General features: G+C 42.2%; 1 protein-coding gene across 6 annotated transcripts in view; it reads right to left on the bottom strand.

Moving 5' to 3' along the window:
• LOC117455313 (glutamate receptor 2-like) overlaps positions 1-19,811 on the bottom strand; it is a 186,024-nt gene that overhangs the window by 65,482 nt on the left and 100,731 nt on the right. For all 6 annotated transcript variants that reach the window (XR_004553080.2, XR_004553081.2, XM_034094784.2 and 3 more), the window contains exons 9-14: positions 19,483-19,587; positions 19,282-19,389; positions 18,866-18,929; positions 18,526-18,668; positions 17,968-18,183; positions 4,434-4,588 (exon numbers count right to left, since the gene is read on the bottom strand). Coding sequence is in view for 4 of the 6 variants with exons in the window: in XM_034094784.2 (XP_033950675.1) it covers positions 4,434-4,588; positions 17,968-18,183; positions 18,526-18,668; positions 18,866-18,929; positions 19,282-19,389; positions 19,483-19,587 (791 nt within the window). In the remaining 2 variants the exon portion in view is untranslated. The remainder of the gene's footprint in view (positions 1-4,433; positions 4,589-17,967; positions 18,184-18,525; positions 18,669-18,865; positions 18,930-19,281; positions 19,390-19,482; positions 19,588-19,811) is intronic.

The raw sequence follows: 19,811 nt of genomic DNA, 5'->3' as shown, positions 1-19,811 counted from the left end.
CGGCTGTCAGCTGTGTTTGCTCCTGTCATTCAAACAAGACGCGCTGGAGAGGGGGCGGGAAGTATCTCCATGTAAATCCTATGGGAGATACCAACTACAACAAAATGAACATATTTGAGGGTGATTCAATTGTAATACACGTTTCAAAGTGATGCCGAAGTAACTACATACTGATAACGGTTAGTAAAAACCATGAATTAATGCTTTGACAAGTCTGCAGACAAGACGGCAGGTGAAAAGCTTTTAAAATGTGTGTTTTCAGATTGGAATCGCATCCATCAAGCTAAACTAACAACAACGTCATACAGACATAAATAAAGCAGCGACTGTATTCGCCATGACATAGACAGTCTGTGGTTTGTATATGTTTAACTTTTGTCCAGTTTCTGAACAGATTTGAGGAGCTGTGAGCTCTGAGTGTGTGCTAACGGCTGATGTGTTGGGAGGGACCGGTTGGGACATATTGCGCTGTCGGACCTTGACCAATCACGAAGCGTCATTTCTTCACTGGCAGCAAAAACAACCAATCACAGCAGTGCTTTTCTGGCTGGCTCTGTCCAATCATAAACAAGAAGTGTTCTCCCTAAAGGAATACCCTTTCCGTCGAATGTAAAATGCTGTGGTGTTTTCTGAAATGCTGCGGCGTTTTCTGAAATGCTGTAGCGTTTTGTGAAGTCATACGCTAATATTAACCAATACACAGCTTCAATCATTACTTTACTTACCTTGACCACATAACAGCTGTATTGAAGGTTTGCTTTTTGATCAATAAACACAACAACAAAAAGCAAACTCCACTGGTATGGAACATACATGGCCTAATATCCAGAGGAGATGCGTCTATCGAGTAAACAAACGGTCTAGGGCAGAACGTCTGCACAACCCACTGCACCGCACGCCATGGTTAAGGCTCCTCCAGACAGCCTCCGCGATAATCGATCGTCGACGAACCTTTGCAGAAATGTGTTTTCCTTTCAGGCGGCGAGCCCACATACGTTTCCCGGTCGCTGCCGGAAGACCTGGGAGTCCGGGACCCGAACGTTTGAGAAATGAGGAATGGCTCATTTCGGAGGACACGCGCGCGTCTGCTTGACGCCGGAACGACCGGCGACCCTCCCCTACAGGCGCTCGGACGCGAAGGCCCGCCCACAACTGCGTGCACGTCTGTGGCCGCAGTTTTAATTATTATTATTATTATATATAAATAAACTATATTTAAAATGAGTTACCTTTTAGAGAAGTGATTATATTTGTATGTCAATATTTTCCTATGGTAAAGTTTTTGTTGTGCACTTTTATTTTGATAGTAATAAGATCGGGACTCTTATTTTGAAGGAACTTTTACCGGTTAGTGCAGAAAGCACAAGGCTACTTAGCATGCACAATGACATCATTCTGCATGTTAAGTAGCCATGTGCTTTCGTGTTATCGGCTGAATCTTTATTTATTGATTAGATCACGTTACTCTGATGATAGTGTCCAAGACAGCCTATATGTCTGCACTTGATCCTTAGAGTAATGTGTTACGGAGCCTTCTCTTCAATCTTGTTTCCACATAACGAGCATTTTGCGCTGCTCTTTTCCCATGTGGAAGCAGAATGTGTGAAAGCATACAGCACGATGCAGGGTGTGTCTCTAGACATCTTTAGACTGGAATAGCGGGGCACAGTCCGTGAACTTGCCTCGCAGGTGCACACGCCAGGACAGAGGACATCAGACTCCAGAGAAAACTTGCTCGAGTCCGAGTCCAATTCGGAGCAGCAATGTACAAGTCGAGTCCGAGTCATCGTGGGGGGAAACATTCACGAGTCCGAGTCCAAGTCATCCTGCGCGAGAATTCACGAGTCCAAGGCTGCAGTCGAATAGTCCATTTAGCTTAGGAACCTTCCTAACGGAGTGAAATGACCCGGAAGTCCCGCAGTGGCAGCCAATATAAGTGCCGTTCCAATTCTCTAGATGATAGGAAAGGAGGTTTCAAACTACCTAACCGAAAGGAGAGGAGAAAATGCTGCCCCACAATGCATTGCAGCCGCAGCATTTGACGTCACACAACAATCGGCCGTTCACGGACACAAACGATTATGACAGAGAAATTATATCATGGAAGTTACGGTGCTTATTAAGCTTTTTAAAACGTATGTGGTAAGTTGCCAAAGTGCTTTGTTCTGAACGTTCATCAGTATTATAATCAAAAAGAGAAATATGAACGTTAGTTTTCACTGAAATGATCAAATAAAGTCGACATTTCACAGTCTTTACTGAGCTGTGTGGGGTTTGTTCAACTTTTAAAAGAAGTTTGAATGGTGATATACACAGTGATAGATGTTAAGGACTAACGTTTATAATAAATACATTTGTATTGATTTTAAGATCTTTTCATAGTTCATACAATCATACGTATTGGGATCATTTGTATTAATGTGGACCGGAGGGAGAGGGTGACGAGCATACGTTTCACTTTTGTATTTCAATTCCAACTTTGGTCCTGAAGAATCTGTTTCTCTGTTGTCCACGTTCATAAAGCAAAGCAGCAGCATCAGAGCACGGTGCAGAGTCTCTAGATGAGTTCACAGTAGTCCCTCGTCCTTATTAAACATCCATGTTGTAGTCCGCTGTATAGAAAACTGTAGTTTCCATAGTTTCCCCACAGCAGCAGACGCACATTCATGACGTCCGCTGTGTGCACAGTGGTCTGTGCATCTGATCATCAGATCAAGGGGGGTGCTGGGGAACTCCAGTTCGAAACCCGCTCCCGCCCCCACTGCGTCAGGCCGTTGTGTCCTTGGGCAAGACACTTCACCCGGATTTGCTCCTGTGGGTATTGTCCACAGTACATGTATAATACCAATGTGTACTTGTAAAAGCGCCTCGATGACTTCAAGGCGTGAAGATGGACGGTGTGGCGCAGTGCGCTGTGCAATGATCATCAGATCAAGGGGTGAAACCCGCCGCTGCTGCGTCTGTAAAGCCGGTGTGTCCTTGGGCAAGACACTTCACCTGAACTTGCTCCTGTGAGTATTGTCCACAGTACATGACCATTGCATGTATGATATATGTGTATTTGTAAAGCGCTTTGAGCATCTGGAAAAGTGCTATAATAAATGTAAGGAATTATTATTAATTATTATTATCATAAACACGTCGGATAGTGAAAGTGCATTCGGATTCTCTAAAGTACCACAGTCTCTTCTCCTAAGTCCTTTTGAATTCTCCTATACACTATCCCTTAACCCCGTGACGTTTCACTCAGAGGTCAAGGAATAGGAGATAGGGTTAGAACTTAGGAGCTGATTTTTAAACTATCCGACCGCAACCCAAGTCCGAGTCGCGTCAATCAGTGCACGAGTCTTGAGTACTCCATCTCTGGCTAATATACATATCTAAATGTATATTAATAAGGGACATTTCATTGATCATTTATAGGCAAACATGGCAGTCATGTGAAGCCCTCAAAAGCTGCTCCGCATTCTTTGTGATTTATAAAGGGAAACCGGTGTAGGACGTGTGTGCGCACTGTTTTATAAATCTGAATATCTGTGTGCTTTTTTGTGTACAAAATACTTTTGTACTTCCTGTATTGTGTCCCTACGCAAGCCTTTCACATGAATCCCACGCAATGTTTTATAAATGAGGGCCATTGTGTCAAAGTTGTGTACTATACTAAAAGTACAACTAAACTAAGTCCATTTGCCAATGCCGAACAGCCTTCTCCTGCATTATAAAAATATGCAGTTAAAACAAACAACGAGCTAACAGAACAATGGTCAAGAGTTGGGAGAGGAAAACCCTGAATTTCCTATCAGTTACAATAAAATGATAAAATACATCATATATGTTGCTTCTTTTACAGGAAATAATTGCTCAAAATGTCTCATATCACATATTAAGCATGTTAACATGAACAGCTTCCTGCAGGTGTTATATGTTCAACATGTGAATTAATTAATTTGTTATGTACTGGTATTGTTATGTTAAAATTATAAAAAGTGGTCCCTTACGTAAAAAGAGATTGAGAAGCACTGATCTGAAAACACCTATGTTTAGATCATATCATTCAAAGTGTACTTTTAAATGCAAAACTGTTACATATACACATAACTCATTGGAGATGGGTTTGCAGCACAGACATACGAAGATATGCTGCAGTAAAGCAGGACATTTGTTTTATGTTCTAACTATGCAACACATGAGGGAAGCACAAGCCTTTCATCAGAGCAGAAAACAGGGTGACAAATTAGAGGACATGCTCACCCTCATGTATATTCATCAGAGTTGACAACATATTATCCTGTTAATAAAGAGCAATCCAATACAACTTGATTCATAAATACAAGCCCTCTGAAACTGTGGATTCATGTTCAAAATGATATATTTCAGAAATGCCTTCACTCTTACACAAGTAATGTTTGTAATGGTTTAACTGCGATACCAACCTTGGTGATATGTCACAACCCTGCCGCATGAAAGCCCCCAGAGAGAACCACAGGGAGTTGAAGATCCCAAACTCATTGGTGGATTCGGTTGTTAGTGGCAACGCTCCGTCCTCTGGCTCCTCTAGTGTCCACTCATAGGGGCTAAATCTGGATACCTGCAAGAACATAGAATCCTTTATTCTACAGATTCTCCCCCCTCTCTATTTTGTGTAGTTTCCACTGTAAAAACGCTTTTCCATTCGATTGCATGGTGATATAGCGCTCCGTTCATAGGAACACATCTCACACACACTCCTTGCAGAGCATTATGTTTTTTCTGGAACTTCTTGGCTTTCGGGGGGTAAAACCTGTTACCCAGTACTCTTTTTAGACTCAGTCGAGGTTCCAACCAATCTGAGTCGTTACACTAAGGTGGAGTTAAAGATCTCCTATCATGCTATTTTTAGGCATATATTATGGGTCTCAGATATATAAAAATATATAAAAAAACATGTCTATGATGTGTTTTACTCAAAATACCAAACAGATCATGCATTTTAGACATCCCTCAGATCTCTCTGTTTCAGCCCTGTTATGCCCCTTTTCCACCAAACCGGTTCCGGTTCAAGATCTGTTCTTGTGATTTTCTGGTGCTGAACTGGTTCTTCCCTGTAGCACCACTTGTGTTTCCACCACTCAGAGCCCGACTGGTGCTGCCGTTGCTGCGTCATGATGTCACTGTTTACGTTGGTTTACGTTTCTCCCAAACGCCACTCACAACAACAACAACAACAATGAATGACTGCGTCAGGTCAATGATCGTGTTTCTTTTAATCGTTAGAAGCCAGATTAAATTTAAGAACTACTTCTCAACCGTTGTACTTTTGCCGTGTTTCATCGTTTATTAATGTGGTTCAGCTGCATTTACCGACCGCTGCAGTGCTGCTCGTCGAGTTTATTCTCCCGTTAACTCACGGCAGCGGCCGCTGTAAAGTCTTCACTGTCTGACTGTCACACAAGCAGCTGATGAATATCCCCCATCCCCATAAGTGATTGTGTTTCAGTATGAATGTACGCTGTTTGGCATCACAACGCTGTTATGAAAGTTTATCTGGTATAAAATGGGTGATGTTAGCATAGCAACCAAAGCTAATCCGACTATCTTGACTACTTGTTGCTATCCTATTGTGGCATAAGCCATTTTCCACAGGCACATTTTACCGGCGTATTATTCATTATGATTCTACTTGTGATAGTCGGACATGACAACCTGTGTAGCCCATGTATTGATTCCATCCGGTAGCTTGATTGTTAAATGTGCCAGTGAAAGATGGCCGCATTCCCCTGCGAGATGGAGTTCATGAGCTGTTCATGAGCACTCATGAAACATTCATGAACAACTCATTATATGTTCACTTGTCATGTTCATGAACCAACATTCTTAAAATGCTCATGAACCATTTTAAAGAGCAGTTCATGAAATCTTTATGAACATTGTTCATTCATATAAAGTTCCTGTTTTGCTCATGACAGACTTTTATGAGCAATTTATGAACTTTTCATGATCCAGCCAATCACAACATTATAATTAAAACCCCAAAAAGTTTGCATGAGCATTTCATGAACTTTTCATGACTATGAGCATTTCATGAATTTTGGATGATTGTGGCAAGTTCAGAATATTTTGGAATATTCATGAGCATTTTATGAACTTTTGATGATCAGTGTGATGATTTTAAAGACCTCTTGAATATTCATCTACTATTTGAACATTTCTTTCTTTTTTAAAACTTTTAATCTTAAAACAAAACAATAGTGAATTTGAAACTGAACATTATCTGTATTTATTTCAGCAATCCAGACGATCAACCGGATCCTGTGTATAATTATTGCTGCTTACTTTTCTGTTTTCTACAGGTCAGTACATAATGACAATGATCAATGTTAACTTGTGTGAATTAGATATGATGTTGGAGATGTTTAGGAGAGTGTGTCAGAAAGTATTGAGCATGTTTGACATAGTAACGGTATTTTAAAAATACTAAACTGTCGGCAACAATAGATGCCATTTTCGCGGGCTTCAGCCGCACCTGGGTAAATGTGACCTGGGCGAAGGCTCGCAGGCAGGTTAGCTGCTGCGCACGGGTAATATGTTTTGTTTACCTGAGTGCAGTCTTGCAGGCACATTGCCTTGTTTTTTGTTTATTAACATTGACAGTGTATTTTTGTGATCTCCATAATATGTTATATTTGGTAAAGATAGATATATTGATAGAAAGTATTATTTGATAGCGTTATGTGTTTATAGATAACAACCTGTCCTTCACTGCAAACATAGCTGCTCCAACCCGCTGCTGCAGATACACGCTTTACAACATCAGGAGGATGCGTCCCCAGCTCACCCAGAAAGCCACGCAGGTTCTGGTCCAGGCTCTCGTCATCTCACGCCTAGACTACTGCAACTCCCTCCTGGCTGGTCTACCTGCATGTGCCATCCGACCTCTGCAGCTCATCCAGAATGCAGCGGCTCGTCTGGTCTTCAACCTTCCTAAATTCTCCCACACCACGCCGCTCCTCCGCTCCCTCCACTGGCTTCCGGTAACTGCTAGAATCCACTTCAAGACAATGATACTTGCGTACCATGCTGCGAATGGATCTGGCCCTTCCTACCAGGGTTTCCGCTAGGATTTTTTCTCGCCGGTCAAATGTCCGGGCAAAACTTATTTTACCGGACAAATTTGAAACTTACCGGTCATATTTCAATAATAAGAGTTGTGTAGCAGAGTTTCCGTGAGCAGGTAATTACCGGACTATGAGCAGATATGCTTCAGTTTAAAACTCAGTTCACGGGGCTCATTTTTATATTGCTTCAGTTTATAATCGTAACAGATCGAAAAATTCAGATTCATTTTTCAATAAATTATTCCACAAACAACAAACAACATAATTATTACATTCAAACAAACTACTTGTAGTAGATGAAGTACATTATTCAAAAGTTTACATACATTTGAATAACACGGGAGAAACGGATCCTCTCTTTTCCTCTCTCCCTCCCTCTCTCTCCTGACAGCCCGTCAGTTTCTCATGCAGCTCCTGCAGCTCACTAAACAGAGGGCGGGGCTTCAGGTGATTATGCAGAGCTGCGTGTCTCCGTCAGACTCAGCAGCTGATCTGATCTCTCTCTCGCGTCCGGTTACACTTCACTCGCGTTTATGTCCATATCGATCAGATCCAGCTCTCCTGATCGGCCTTTATAGAGAGCACCGATCAAACTATTAAGAGTGAATATCGGCCGATAATGACCGGCGGCCGATCGATCGGAGCCTCCCTAATTATTACCAGACATTTTGACCGGCAGGTTTTGAATTTACCGGTTTTTAATAAATGTTACCAGCTAAAAACCGGTAATTACCGGCTAACGGAAACCCTGCTTCCTACATCCAGGACATGGTTAAACCGTACACCCCAGCACGTGCACTCCGCTCTGCATCAACCAAACGGCTCGCTGCACCCTCACTGCGAAGGGGACCCAAGTTCCCATCAGCAAAAACACGTGGGTTTGCTATCCAGGCTCCAAGATGGTGGAATGAGCACCCATTGACATCAGGACAGCAGAAAGCTTACACACCTTCCAGACTGAAAACTCATCTCTTTCGACTCCACTTCGAGCAATAGAACTATTAACAAAGCACTTATGGACTGGCTTACCTAAAGCCAGTTGAGTAGCACTTGAAATGTTTTTGCTCTATGAAACCTGATGTACTTATATGATTCTGTTTTCTTCAAGTTTGTATTTTGTTGGTCGAACGCACTTATTGTAAGTCGCTTTGGATAAAAGCGTCAGCTAAATGCAATGTAATGTAATCATTTATATTGACTATGTTGAATTTCTCCTTGAGATACAGTAATTGACTGTGACAGACAGATAACTTAAATGGAGAAATGTGATGTTTGTAAAGTTCAGCTATTTGAATGTAACTTTGAATTTTGAATAAGAAGCAATCCAGACGATCAACCGGATCCTGTGTATAATTATTGCTGCTGCACTTTTCTGTTTTCTACAGAAATCATTTATTGTTGCTGTGGTACCCAAGCTTTTGGGACCCGTAACAACATTTTTTGTGCAGCTGAGTATCAAGAACTGCTTCAAATAGTGATAGGATTAATTGTAGTGCTCCACCTGTATACATGTATGTTTGTTTGTTTGTTAATTTGAGTAAAGTTCCATTGTGATTGACATAATTGTTGTTTTCTATGGTTGCCAATTGACCCACAGTCAATGGTTCATGAACAGTTCATGTACATGAACAGTACATGAACAGTTCATAGCCAGCCATTGAATTATATTCAGTAACTGGGTATGAACTGTTCATGAAGTTGTTATGAACAGTTCTTGATATGTTCATGAACAATTCTTGATATGTTCTTGGTTGAAAACTGAATATCCCTACACACTCACTGAAAACTCCATTCCATGAATTGTTCATGAACCTGCCTAAAACATAAATAAGCTGTGTGCTTATCTTTCTTACAGTGCAGACACTTTTCTGCTTGCTCCTGCCTCTGCTTACTTTTTATGCTGATTTTCCTATTCTTATTCTCTGAAAACTTCGAGCAGCGGCTCCTGGACATTAACCTATCACTGGGACAGTTCATCTTCGTAAATAGACGGAGGTTTTCAGCCATATTTCAACATTTTTACGGCGACCCCAGTCTTACAGTAGCGTGGCCTAGCAACAGCTAAAGCCTGGTAGGCTACTGCATGCTATTTAGCTTAAGCTAGTTGGTAGCAAAATGCCTCCGTTCTCTACAGATGACTTCCACAAACTTCTACAGAAGATAGCTGTGCTGGAAATGAAAATGCAACGGTTGGAAGTTAACGTGGAAGTGAATGGACTATGTTGTGGGAATGACACCACTTTACCAGTGTTGCAAAATAATGGAAAAGGGTATGCTAACTCACAGCTAGTTAGCAGCTACAAGGATTCCAAGGAACAGGAGGGCTGTGTACCGGGTAATAAATCTACAAGTGGTGGTCCTCCCTGGAACTCTCTGGGTGCAAAGCCTAAGAGTAAATCATGTTCATGGGATTTGGGAGGACGGATAACGGGCAGAGCCCAACACTCTGAAATATGTGATGCGACCGGCTGGCCTGCATTGTTATCACCCAGGAGGAGCGCCTCTTCAACCCCTAAACAGCAGTGGACAGCTGCTAAAGGGAGAATTACAAAAAATCCTCCTAAACCACCAAGTGTGCCAATCCAGAACAGATACGCTCCACTGACCGAGAGCCGGAGATCTCTTTCTGATGACCTGGATAACCCGTCCTCTTCACACAGCAGGGTAAGGACCAATAGCTACTCCAAAAGCAAAAGGCTAGAGGGAAAGCTAACGACTGGGCCTGAAACTCTGATTGTGGGTGACTCTGCTGTAAGAGATGTAAAAGGTCTGTGTAGTAAGAACAACACCAAAGTACTCTGTTTTCCCAAGGATACAGTCTCTGACTTGGCTGAGAAGATCCTGCATATTGGGGCTGACCATCCGACTGTGAAGAATGTGGTACTACACATTGGAACAAATGATGTTGTGAAACAACAGTCAGAAGTGCTGAAAAAAGACTTTAAATGTCTGTTGGAAACTGCCAGCTCTCTAAATGCAGAGGTGTTCATCAGTGGCCCTCTACCGCCAGTCAGAAGAGGAGTGGAGAGATTCAGCAGATTGTTTGCACTGAACACCTGGCTTTCAACTGCATGTATTGACCATGCTGTGCATTTTATTGACAATTTTAACTTTTTCTGGGACCGCAGACATCTTTTCAAGGCAAATGGAGTTTGCCTGAACAAGTCAGGAGTGAAATTGTTTATCTCTAACATATTCAACTGCCTGCGTCATCAATCTGTTCCCTCTGCCAAGGACAAGCGGCAAGAGGAATCAAAACAGGAGATAGACACAACACATCGCTCAGAAAACCCTGAAGAAGTATCACTGCACCCGCCTGAGGAATGTTCTGATTATGGGAGACCTATGAAACACACAGAGGAGTCCCCACCGCCCGTCACCCCCCCCCCCCCTGTCAACGCCTCTGAGGATACGCCGTTCACCCTTTCACCCTCGCCCACCATCCTGGAGATCGTTGAACACAAGAAGGAGATACAGAGGGCTGGCACCGATTCCTTCCTGGATTTCAAAGACCAGACTAAGGTGATACGCAGGGCTGGCAGCATGTCCTTTACCCCCGCCCCTCAACGACGCCCACCAAAATCACCGAAGCAGAGATGTGCACCATCTCCCCCGGCTTCATCACCATGCCTACCACAATCATCCAAACCAAAACAATCTGCAAACTGATATGTGCTGGGTCCAGGCTCAAGGGCGTATGGCACTCTCAACTCTTTCCAGGACATGCCCGGGCCCTGCCTGCCAGTAGCTTTGCCGATATCTGTGTTGATAGGTAATAGATTAAGAGCGGTGAATCATCTTAGATACAGGAAGCACTCAAACGTTTGTGTGAGTTTATCTAATTTAGCAGTGATTCCATGTCAGCCACAGCTTGTTACAAAAAACATGACTGATAGTGTGTTTAACGAACTTAAACTAGCTTTATTAAATGTCAGGTCTTTGGCAGGAAAAACATTTGTAATCAATGATTTTATCACTGAGCACAATCTTGATTTTATGTTTTTAACAGAAACTTGGATTGAACAAAATAACAGTGCAGCTGTTCTTATCGAATCAACCCCTCCCAACTTTAGTTTTATGAGTCAGGAAAGAATGCATAAGAAAGGGGGTGGAGTTGCTATTCTGTTCAATGATTCCCTTCAATGCAGGAAGACATCGTATGGGAACTTTGATTATTTTGAATATGTGGCCCTTCAGCTGAAATGCTCCTCTCGAGCTCTGTTCCTAAATATCTATAGGCCACCCAAATACTTTGCAAGCTTTTTGATGACTTTACTGAACTGCTGTCTATAGTGTGTATTGACTTTGACCGTCTAGTCATTGTTGGTGATTTTAACATCCATGTTGACAACCCCCAGGACAGAGGGGCTAAAGAACTGTTTTGTGTTCTTGATAGCTATGGACTGACTCAGCATGTGACGGAGCCCACGCACAATAAGGGGCACACTCTGGACTTAATTATCTCAAAGGGTCTGAATATCTCTAAGGTTGTGGTGACTGATGTTGCACTGTCTGACCATTCCTGTGTTTTCTTTGAGAGCTCTATTTCTGTTCACACAAGTGTTCAAAAAGAGGTAACCACAAAGCGATGTTTAACTGAAAATACTAGGGAAATGTTTACTCAGAATTTTTCTTCCACACTTGCCCCTGCTAACACCTCAGTAAATGAGCTAGTAGATCATTTTAATTCAAAAATTAAAAATGTTATAGATGCCATTGCTCCAATTAAGGTAAAGGAAGTGACTGGGAAGAAAATATGTCCATGGAGAAAGGCCATGACCTTTAAAACAGAAAAAAGAGAATGTCGAAAAGCTGAACGCAGGTGGCGAAAAACAAATCTCCAGGTTCACTTTGAAATTTATAAAGAGAGACTTGGCCTTTATAATTTGGAATTGAAAAACGCACGACAATCATTCTTCTCTGACATCATTACCAAAAACAAAAACAACGCACGTGCCTTGTTTGCTACCGTCGACAGACTAACTAACCCCCCAGTGTCAGTAGCCTCTGAATTTCTATCCACCAGGGCGTGCAATGATTTTGCCTCCTTTTTCACTGACAAAATTCAGAAAATCAGACAAGCAGTCAGTGCCTCTGCATCAGGAACAGCAAATGTGTTCAATTCAATTCAGACATCATGACACAATTCCATCAGATTAATGATAAAAACCTAGAGGACATTATACAACTTCTGAAACCCTCCTCCTGCTGCCTTGATATTATTCCAACACGATTTTTCAAAGATGTTTTGCCTTGCATGGCCTCAGAACTACTTCATATAGTAAACAATCTCTTCAATCTCTTTTTCCACAGGCCCTGAAAACTGCAGTCATTAAACCGCTCTTAAAAAAGAATAATCTAGATGCTTCAGTAATGAACAATTACAGGCCCATATCAAACCTGCCATTTCTAGGTAAAATCATTGAAAAAGTTGTTTTTCAACAGTTGAGTAATTTCTTGCATTTAAATAGTTGTTTCGATGTGTTCCAGTCAGGCTTTCGTCCAAACCACAGCACTGAGACTGCTCTTGTAAAGGTCTTTAACGACATCCACTTAAACACAGACAGTGGCAGAACTTCAGTGTTAGTATTATTAGATCTCAGTGCTGCGTTTGACACTGTTGACCACAGCATATTACTGGACCGACTGGAAAACTGGGTGGGACTTTCGGAAACAGTTCTAAATTGGTTTAAATCCTACTTAAAGGATAGAAACAACTTTGTTTCTATAGGTAAATACACATCTGAGTTGACAAATATGACATGTGGGGTTCCTCAAGGCTCCATCTTGGGGCCTCTTCTCTTTAACATCTACATGCTACCACTGGCTCAGATATGTGTGTGTCATGCAGATGACACACACATTTACGTAACAATTTCACCAGGAGACTATGCTACAATTCAAACACTGAGTAAGTGCATTGAACAAATCAATGACTGGATGTGTCAGAACTTTCTCCAATTAAATAAAGATAAAACTGAGGTAATGGTTTTTGGAGCCAAGGCAGAACGTTTAAAAGTTAGCGCTGAGCTTCAGTCTGCAATGTTCAAACCAACAGATAAAGCCAGAAATCTAGGTGTAGTCATGGACTCTGACCTGAGTTTCAACAGTCACATTAAAACAGTTACTAAATCAGCCTACTATCACCTAAAGAACATATCTAGGATTAAAAGACTAATGTCACAGCAGGATTTGGAAAAACTTGTCCATGCTTTTATCTTCAGTAGACTCGACTACTGCAATGGTGTCTTCACAGGTCTCAATAAAAAATCTATTAGAAAGCTGCAGCTGATTCAGAACGCCGCTGCTCGAGTCCTCACTAACACTAAGAAAGTGGATCACATCACTCCTGTTCTGAAGTCTTTACACTGGCTTCCTATGTGTCAAAGAATAGATTTAAAAATATTGCTGCTGGTATTGCTGCTGGTTTATCAAAGAATAGATTTCAAAAATATTGCTGCTGGTTTATAAAGCACTGAATGGTTTAGGCCCAAAATACATTACTGACCTCCTGCTAAACTATGAACCATCCAGATCTCTCAGGTCTTCAGGGACTGGTCAGCTTTCTGTCCCCAGAGTCACAACTAAACATGGTAAAGCAGCGTTCAGTTATTATGCTCCAAATATCTGGAACAAACTCCCAGAAACCTGCAGGTCCGCTGCAACTCTTACTACTTTTAAATCCAGGCTGAAGACTTTTCTTTTTGTCGCTGCTTTTAATTGAACTATTCATATCTTAAACTGCACTGTAACTTTTATCCATGTACTTTTTCTTGTAATGTTTAATTGAACTATTTATATTTTAGACTGCACTGTAACTTTTATCCATGTATTTTTCCTTAATGTTTATTTGATTAGCTTTTCTTTTTTAATGCTTAATGTCTTTCATTTTTTTTTTGTAAATCACTTTGAATTGCCTTGCGTTGAAAAGTGCTCTATAAATAAACGTGCCTTGCCTTGCCTTGCCTTGCCTTAAAACCATATTCCATGAATTGTTCATGAACCATTCCAGCACAGAAGTTTCATGAGTAGTTCATGAACTGCCCTAGTGCCATTTAATGTTCATGACCATTTCACGAACAGTTCATCAACTTTGTTATGAGCTGTTTATGAGCTGTTCATGAATATGGTTCACTGATATTCCATGAACTTTTCATGACAAGTTCATGAACAGTTCACTATCATCTCACTGGGGTTGTCTTTTGGTTCCTCTCCAACTTTGCCCTTTTTCGTATTTTGTTTGTGTGTATTTACTTTTTGTCGTTTGCTTTTAACATGCAAGCCGACCGCACCAACTCTGCTATACAATATAGCAGAGAGGAACTTCTTCACATCAGAAACTTTGTGGACAATAGCCCACCGACAGACAATGGAGATTCGCCATGGCTACCTGTTGTCCTACCTGAGAGATGCAAGAAGAAGACCAAGCGGGGGTCCCTCTTCCTAGTATTTTTCTGGCTAATGTTCAATCGATTGAAAATAAGCTAGATGAACTCAGAAGTCGGATTGCTTTTCAACGGGACATTAAGAACTGTAATGTAAAAAAATGACATGTAATGTAACGTGTTCATTCTCACCGAGACTTGGCTAAACCCCACTATCCCGGACTCCGCCATTGTTCCTGACGGATTCACTATTTTTCGCCAGGACTGGACAGTTAACTCGGGGAAAAGTAAAGGTGGCGGTGTGTGCGTCAAGATAAATAAGAACTGGGGTACAAATGTGAGGATTATTTATTCGGACTGTTCTGCTCATTTAGAGCACCTCATGATCACATGCCGGGCTTTTCACCTGCCGAGAGAATGTACATCTGTTGTGATCACAGCAGTGTATATTCCGCTGCTCGCCGACAATGCACTTGATCAGCTGCTTGGGATTATCGACAAGACCGAGACTTCACGGCCAGAGGCCGTGTTCGTTGTGGTCGGGGATTTTCACACCGCCAACATGAAAAAGGTCCTGCCAAAGTACTACCAACACATCAGCTTCCCGACGCGCGGGGGAAACATACTGGACCATGTTTATTCCCCTTTTCTACATGGATATACGGCTCTCCCTCGCCCTCCCTTCGGCAAATCAGACCACATCTCACTGCTGCTGCTAAAAACTCAACACTAAAACGGGATAGACAGGTAACAAGGACAGTACAACGATGGAGTGAGGAGTCAGATTCAGCACTGCAGGATTGCTTTTAATCTATGGAGTGGGGTGTGTTTGAGGACAACAACAACATCAACACACGGTCATCTGCTACCTTGGGAAATGCATCGATGACGTGGTACCGAAGGTTTCTGTAGGAACAATCCCGAATCAAAAGCTCTGTATAAACGGTGAAGTGCGTGGCAAGCTGAAAGCGCACACTATCGCACACAGAGCTGGAGATTTGGAGGAGTACAGCAAATCTAGGTATGTACTCCAGAGTGCTATCAGCAGTGCAAAGAGACAGTACAAAGACAGGGTGGATCTGACTTCAAAGGCTGTAAAGCCCAGAACATGTGGGCGGGACTAAGAACAATGACAGACTACAAAGGAGCAGCGTGGGGTGCTGCGGGAGTGTCTGTGTGCGCGTCTCTCCCAGACGAGCTTAACAGTTTGTTTGCTCGCTTCGAGAGCAGCCAGGCTGTGGAGGCACAGAGGGACCAGGAGCCCTAACCTTTTGCTTTAAACAGGGCAGATGTGTGCACATCCTTTAAAGCGGTTATGATCAGCCACACAAGGCTCCTGGACCTGATGGCATCCCTGGCCGTGTTCTCAGGGTGTGTGCAGTCCAGCTGGCAGAGGTGTTCACATACATCTTTAACAGGTCCCTGCTGCAGTCTGTAGTCCCCACATGTCTCAAACACTCCACCATCGTTCCTGTCCCCAAAAAGACAAAAATCAACGTCAGCAAAACCAAGGAGCTGATTGTGGATTACAGGAAGCAGCAGAGAGAGGGACACGCCCCCATCGCCATCAATGGGACTACGGTGGAGAGAGTCAGCAACTTCAGGTTCCTCTGTGTCCACATCACTGAGGACCTGACAGGGACTTTTCACACCACCACCATCACCAAAACAGCTCGACAGCGGCTCTTCTTCCTCCGCAGGCTGAGGAGGTTCAACATGGACTCCAGGATACTCTGCAACTTCTACAGGTGCACCATAGAGAGCATCTTGACCGTCTACAGGTGCACCATAGAGAAGATCCTGACTGGCTGCATCACGGCCTGGTACGGCAGCTGCACCGCCTTCAATCGTAAGGCTAATCCGGACTAAAACCACCAGACTCAGGGATAGTTTCATCCCACAGGCAATAAGACTGTAAAACACCTGAAGCAAAATCTGTTAAACACCTGAACTGTTGAAACAATATCCAAAATAGTCATCTGGCTGCTACTTTAAAATTATTTAACTACTTAGAAAGTATTTATCTATTTTCCTAATATATCATATTCCAATAACTTGCATGTAGACTATTATTGCACTATTTCACTTTTTTCAACAATTTTTCTTTTTGCATTTACTATATTTTTCTATGTATCTGTGTTTTGTGTTGCACTGTTGGAGAAGCCTGTGACCTAAGCATTTCATTGGCATAACTACACTGTAGCTATGTTTGTATGATTAAATAAAGAACCTTGAACCTTGAGCTGCTGTAGTACAAAACAACAGGAAAACGTCTGCCTGCTCTCCACAATGATCAATAACAGAGAACGGATGGTCAAAGTAAGGTAAACATAAACAGAATCACACTAAGCCTGGTTAGTGTGGCCTGACTTTTAAAGTGTGTGTTTTTTTCCAAGTGTGTGGTCACGTTCTAGTCACTTTTCTCAGCGCTACTGCTTGTTACAACTTGTATTTGCCGTACTCGCCACTAACTGTTATTGCTCAGGTTAATCTCGCCCCTTCCGACGTAAGCGTGAAGTATTGGTTCTTTGTTCTTGCCGGGCAGCCGAGTGGGGCCAGCTAAGAACAGTTTGTTGGTGCTTAGAGGCGGCTCTGCTGCGGTGGAAACAGGAAGGACCAGAGCTTAATCAGGCTTTAGCCCAGAACCGGCTCTAGAACCGGTTTGGTTGAAAAGGGGCATTAGAGAAGTGCTGATTCTGGGTCAGTAGCTGCTGGCCCCACGCCCTTTGGAGCACAGCAAGGCAAGCAGTGAGGTCTCCTCTCTGCCAGCAGAAACTCAGCTAAATGCTGCCGTGATTAAACACCATATCATGTTCCAAACCACATCAAGGATTATTTCTGCTCAAATGCTTTTTCTCTCGTGGGCTTACCACAAGGACAGTACATTTTATATCCTGCTTCTTTACACATACTCTCTCCAGTACAGGTTAGCTCTGAGTGTTAGCAATGCTTGCTAATGTAAACACAGACCATATTACTTCCAAAACACGTCGTGCATTGTTTCTGATACAGCAACGTTTCTGATAGGACCGTGGGTGTAAAGCCAGCCCACATTTACAATATTACGTCATATTGGATGTACATCTGGATTACCTCCGTCCCCATTTTTAGAGATGTGGGTATGGAGGAAAAGAGAGGGTTTTGTTTTCTGACCCTTTTTGATTTCCCTGACACACATTTATGTATAAAAGACATACAAAAGTGCATTTTGCATGATAGGAGACCTTTAAAAGAAACCAAGATTTAAAACAAAAATGCAAAGTATGTAGTACACTTATCCTTACAAATTACGAAGACACTAGTCTTTGCCTTGTGTAGTTAAGATATTGGCAAAATAAAGTAAACAGAAACCATGGTAATACATCAGACAACATTTCAATGTATATTACATAGCCACATCTGAAAAGTATGACCACCATGTTGACATTACCGTAGAGTTCTGGTAGGAATACAAAAACACATAAATACAGATAAGCAGTCTGACTTACCAGAAAGAGAACCACACTAACTCCTATATAGGCGAAGACAATGCACATCCAGATTTCATAGGCGAGTGGGTCCAGAAAGGAGAAGACTCCTGGTTTGGATTTCTGCGGCTTCTTGATCATGATGGAGATTCCCAAAGACATGAATGGTTTGGAGAAATCTATCACTTCTTCACGAACAAGAGTGATGGTCAGAGGAGCAATTGCGATATCTGCTTTCTGTTAGAAACAAAAAGACAGAGTGACAGTTGGCTTTATTTATGTTTCCCCACCAGGGGAACTAAGGACCTAATGCTGTAACACTGCCCAGCATGCTCCTTGCCAATAGCTGGTCCAAGTAAAAAGAAAGACTGATGCTGTGTCTCAAATTATATAGAGTATGCTGTTTTTAGTGCATGAGTGTGTCCCAATGGGAAGTATGGCAAAAAGCACATTAAGTAGCGGACGGTGATCTCATAACAGTCAGGTCTTTCAAATGACAATGGAGACATCTGGAGCTTCACCAAACACAACATTCTCCACTTCTGGTTCCAACATGAAAACAAACATTTCATTGCTTACCCCATACACCAGCTCTCCAACCATACCATTCCAGATCTTGGTTTCTGCATCTCTCGCTCCGTATTTGCCATCCCCCACAATCCTGAGCTGGTAGCGTATACCACAATGCTTTGCAATCTCTGCAGCCAAATCTACGCAATAACCTAGCATCAGTCCAAAAAAACCACACATGCACAAAGAGACACATCAGACGTGTTAGACAAGCACCCGAGAATATTGACAAGCCCTTTGGCATAAACTCAACTCAAATATCGAGTAAACAAAGTAAATGAAATGCATTTAGAATGTAATTACAGAATGTACAGACACCCACACACAACATACAATTGATAAGTTATACCTTCATAACGGTCATTGTCTTGAAACTGCTCGGAATTCTTCTTCATCATGACGTAGGGGGCTTCCTACACACAGACACAGACAGACACGCACGCACACACACACACACACACACACACACACACACACACACACACACACACACACACACACACACACACACACACACACACACACACACACACACACACACACACACACACACACACACACACACACACACACACACACACACACACACACACACACACACACACACACACCACTAGCCTCACTATCATATAGGAAACAGTATGTTCTTTTTTCAGGAAGTGAGAAATGATAGGCAACATTGGTAGCTTTGTGGCGGTTTCAATATTGAGTGTTTCTGCAGTTTCCCTGCACATTCACATTGAATGTCATTCATTAGTTTATTACCAGGATCGTCGAGACAATGACTGTCTTGTTTTCCATTCCCATGGTATCATTGGGGTAAAGGTCTGACTTTGTCACCACCATTTTATCCACCTCGTTCCAATAGCCAATCTAAGAACACACATAAACACACACACATATGGTTACATACCACACAGTTACAGCTTTGAAAGTATTCATATTGCAAATTGGTTGTTCAGTTACCTTAACAGGGCCATTGTTCTTCAGCTCCATCACTGTCACTGAGTAGTTGATCCTCTTCCCGTACTGGTCAAACTGAATGTTCCCTGTTAATCCGTCTACACGCACCTACACATACAAGTACACAACATACAGGAGGTTCAATGTAATTGATGAATAGAAACACACACACACATTTAAGTTTGCACACAAACATATTTATGATACTGAAAGTAATAATACCAGCAGCATACTTAATACGTAACAGGTGATGTTCTAATTATTAAGTTAAGAAAATTGGGTAAAGAAACGTCCCTGCAACTCAATTAATCAAAAAAATATATATAAAAAAA

This window comes from Pseudochaenichthys georgianus, chromosome 1 (genome assembly GCF_902827115.2).
Source record: "Pseudochaenichthys georgianus chromosome 1, fPseGeo1.2, whole genome shotgun sequence".
Lineage (NCBI taxonomy): Eukaryota > Metazoa > Chordata > Actinopteri > Perciformes > Channichthyidae > Pseudochaenichthys > Pseudochaenichthys georgianus.
This window is presented reverse-complemented; position numbering and strand designations above follow the sequence as displayed.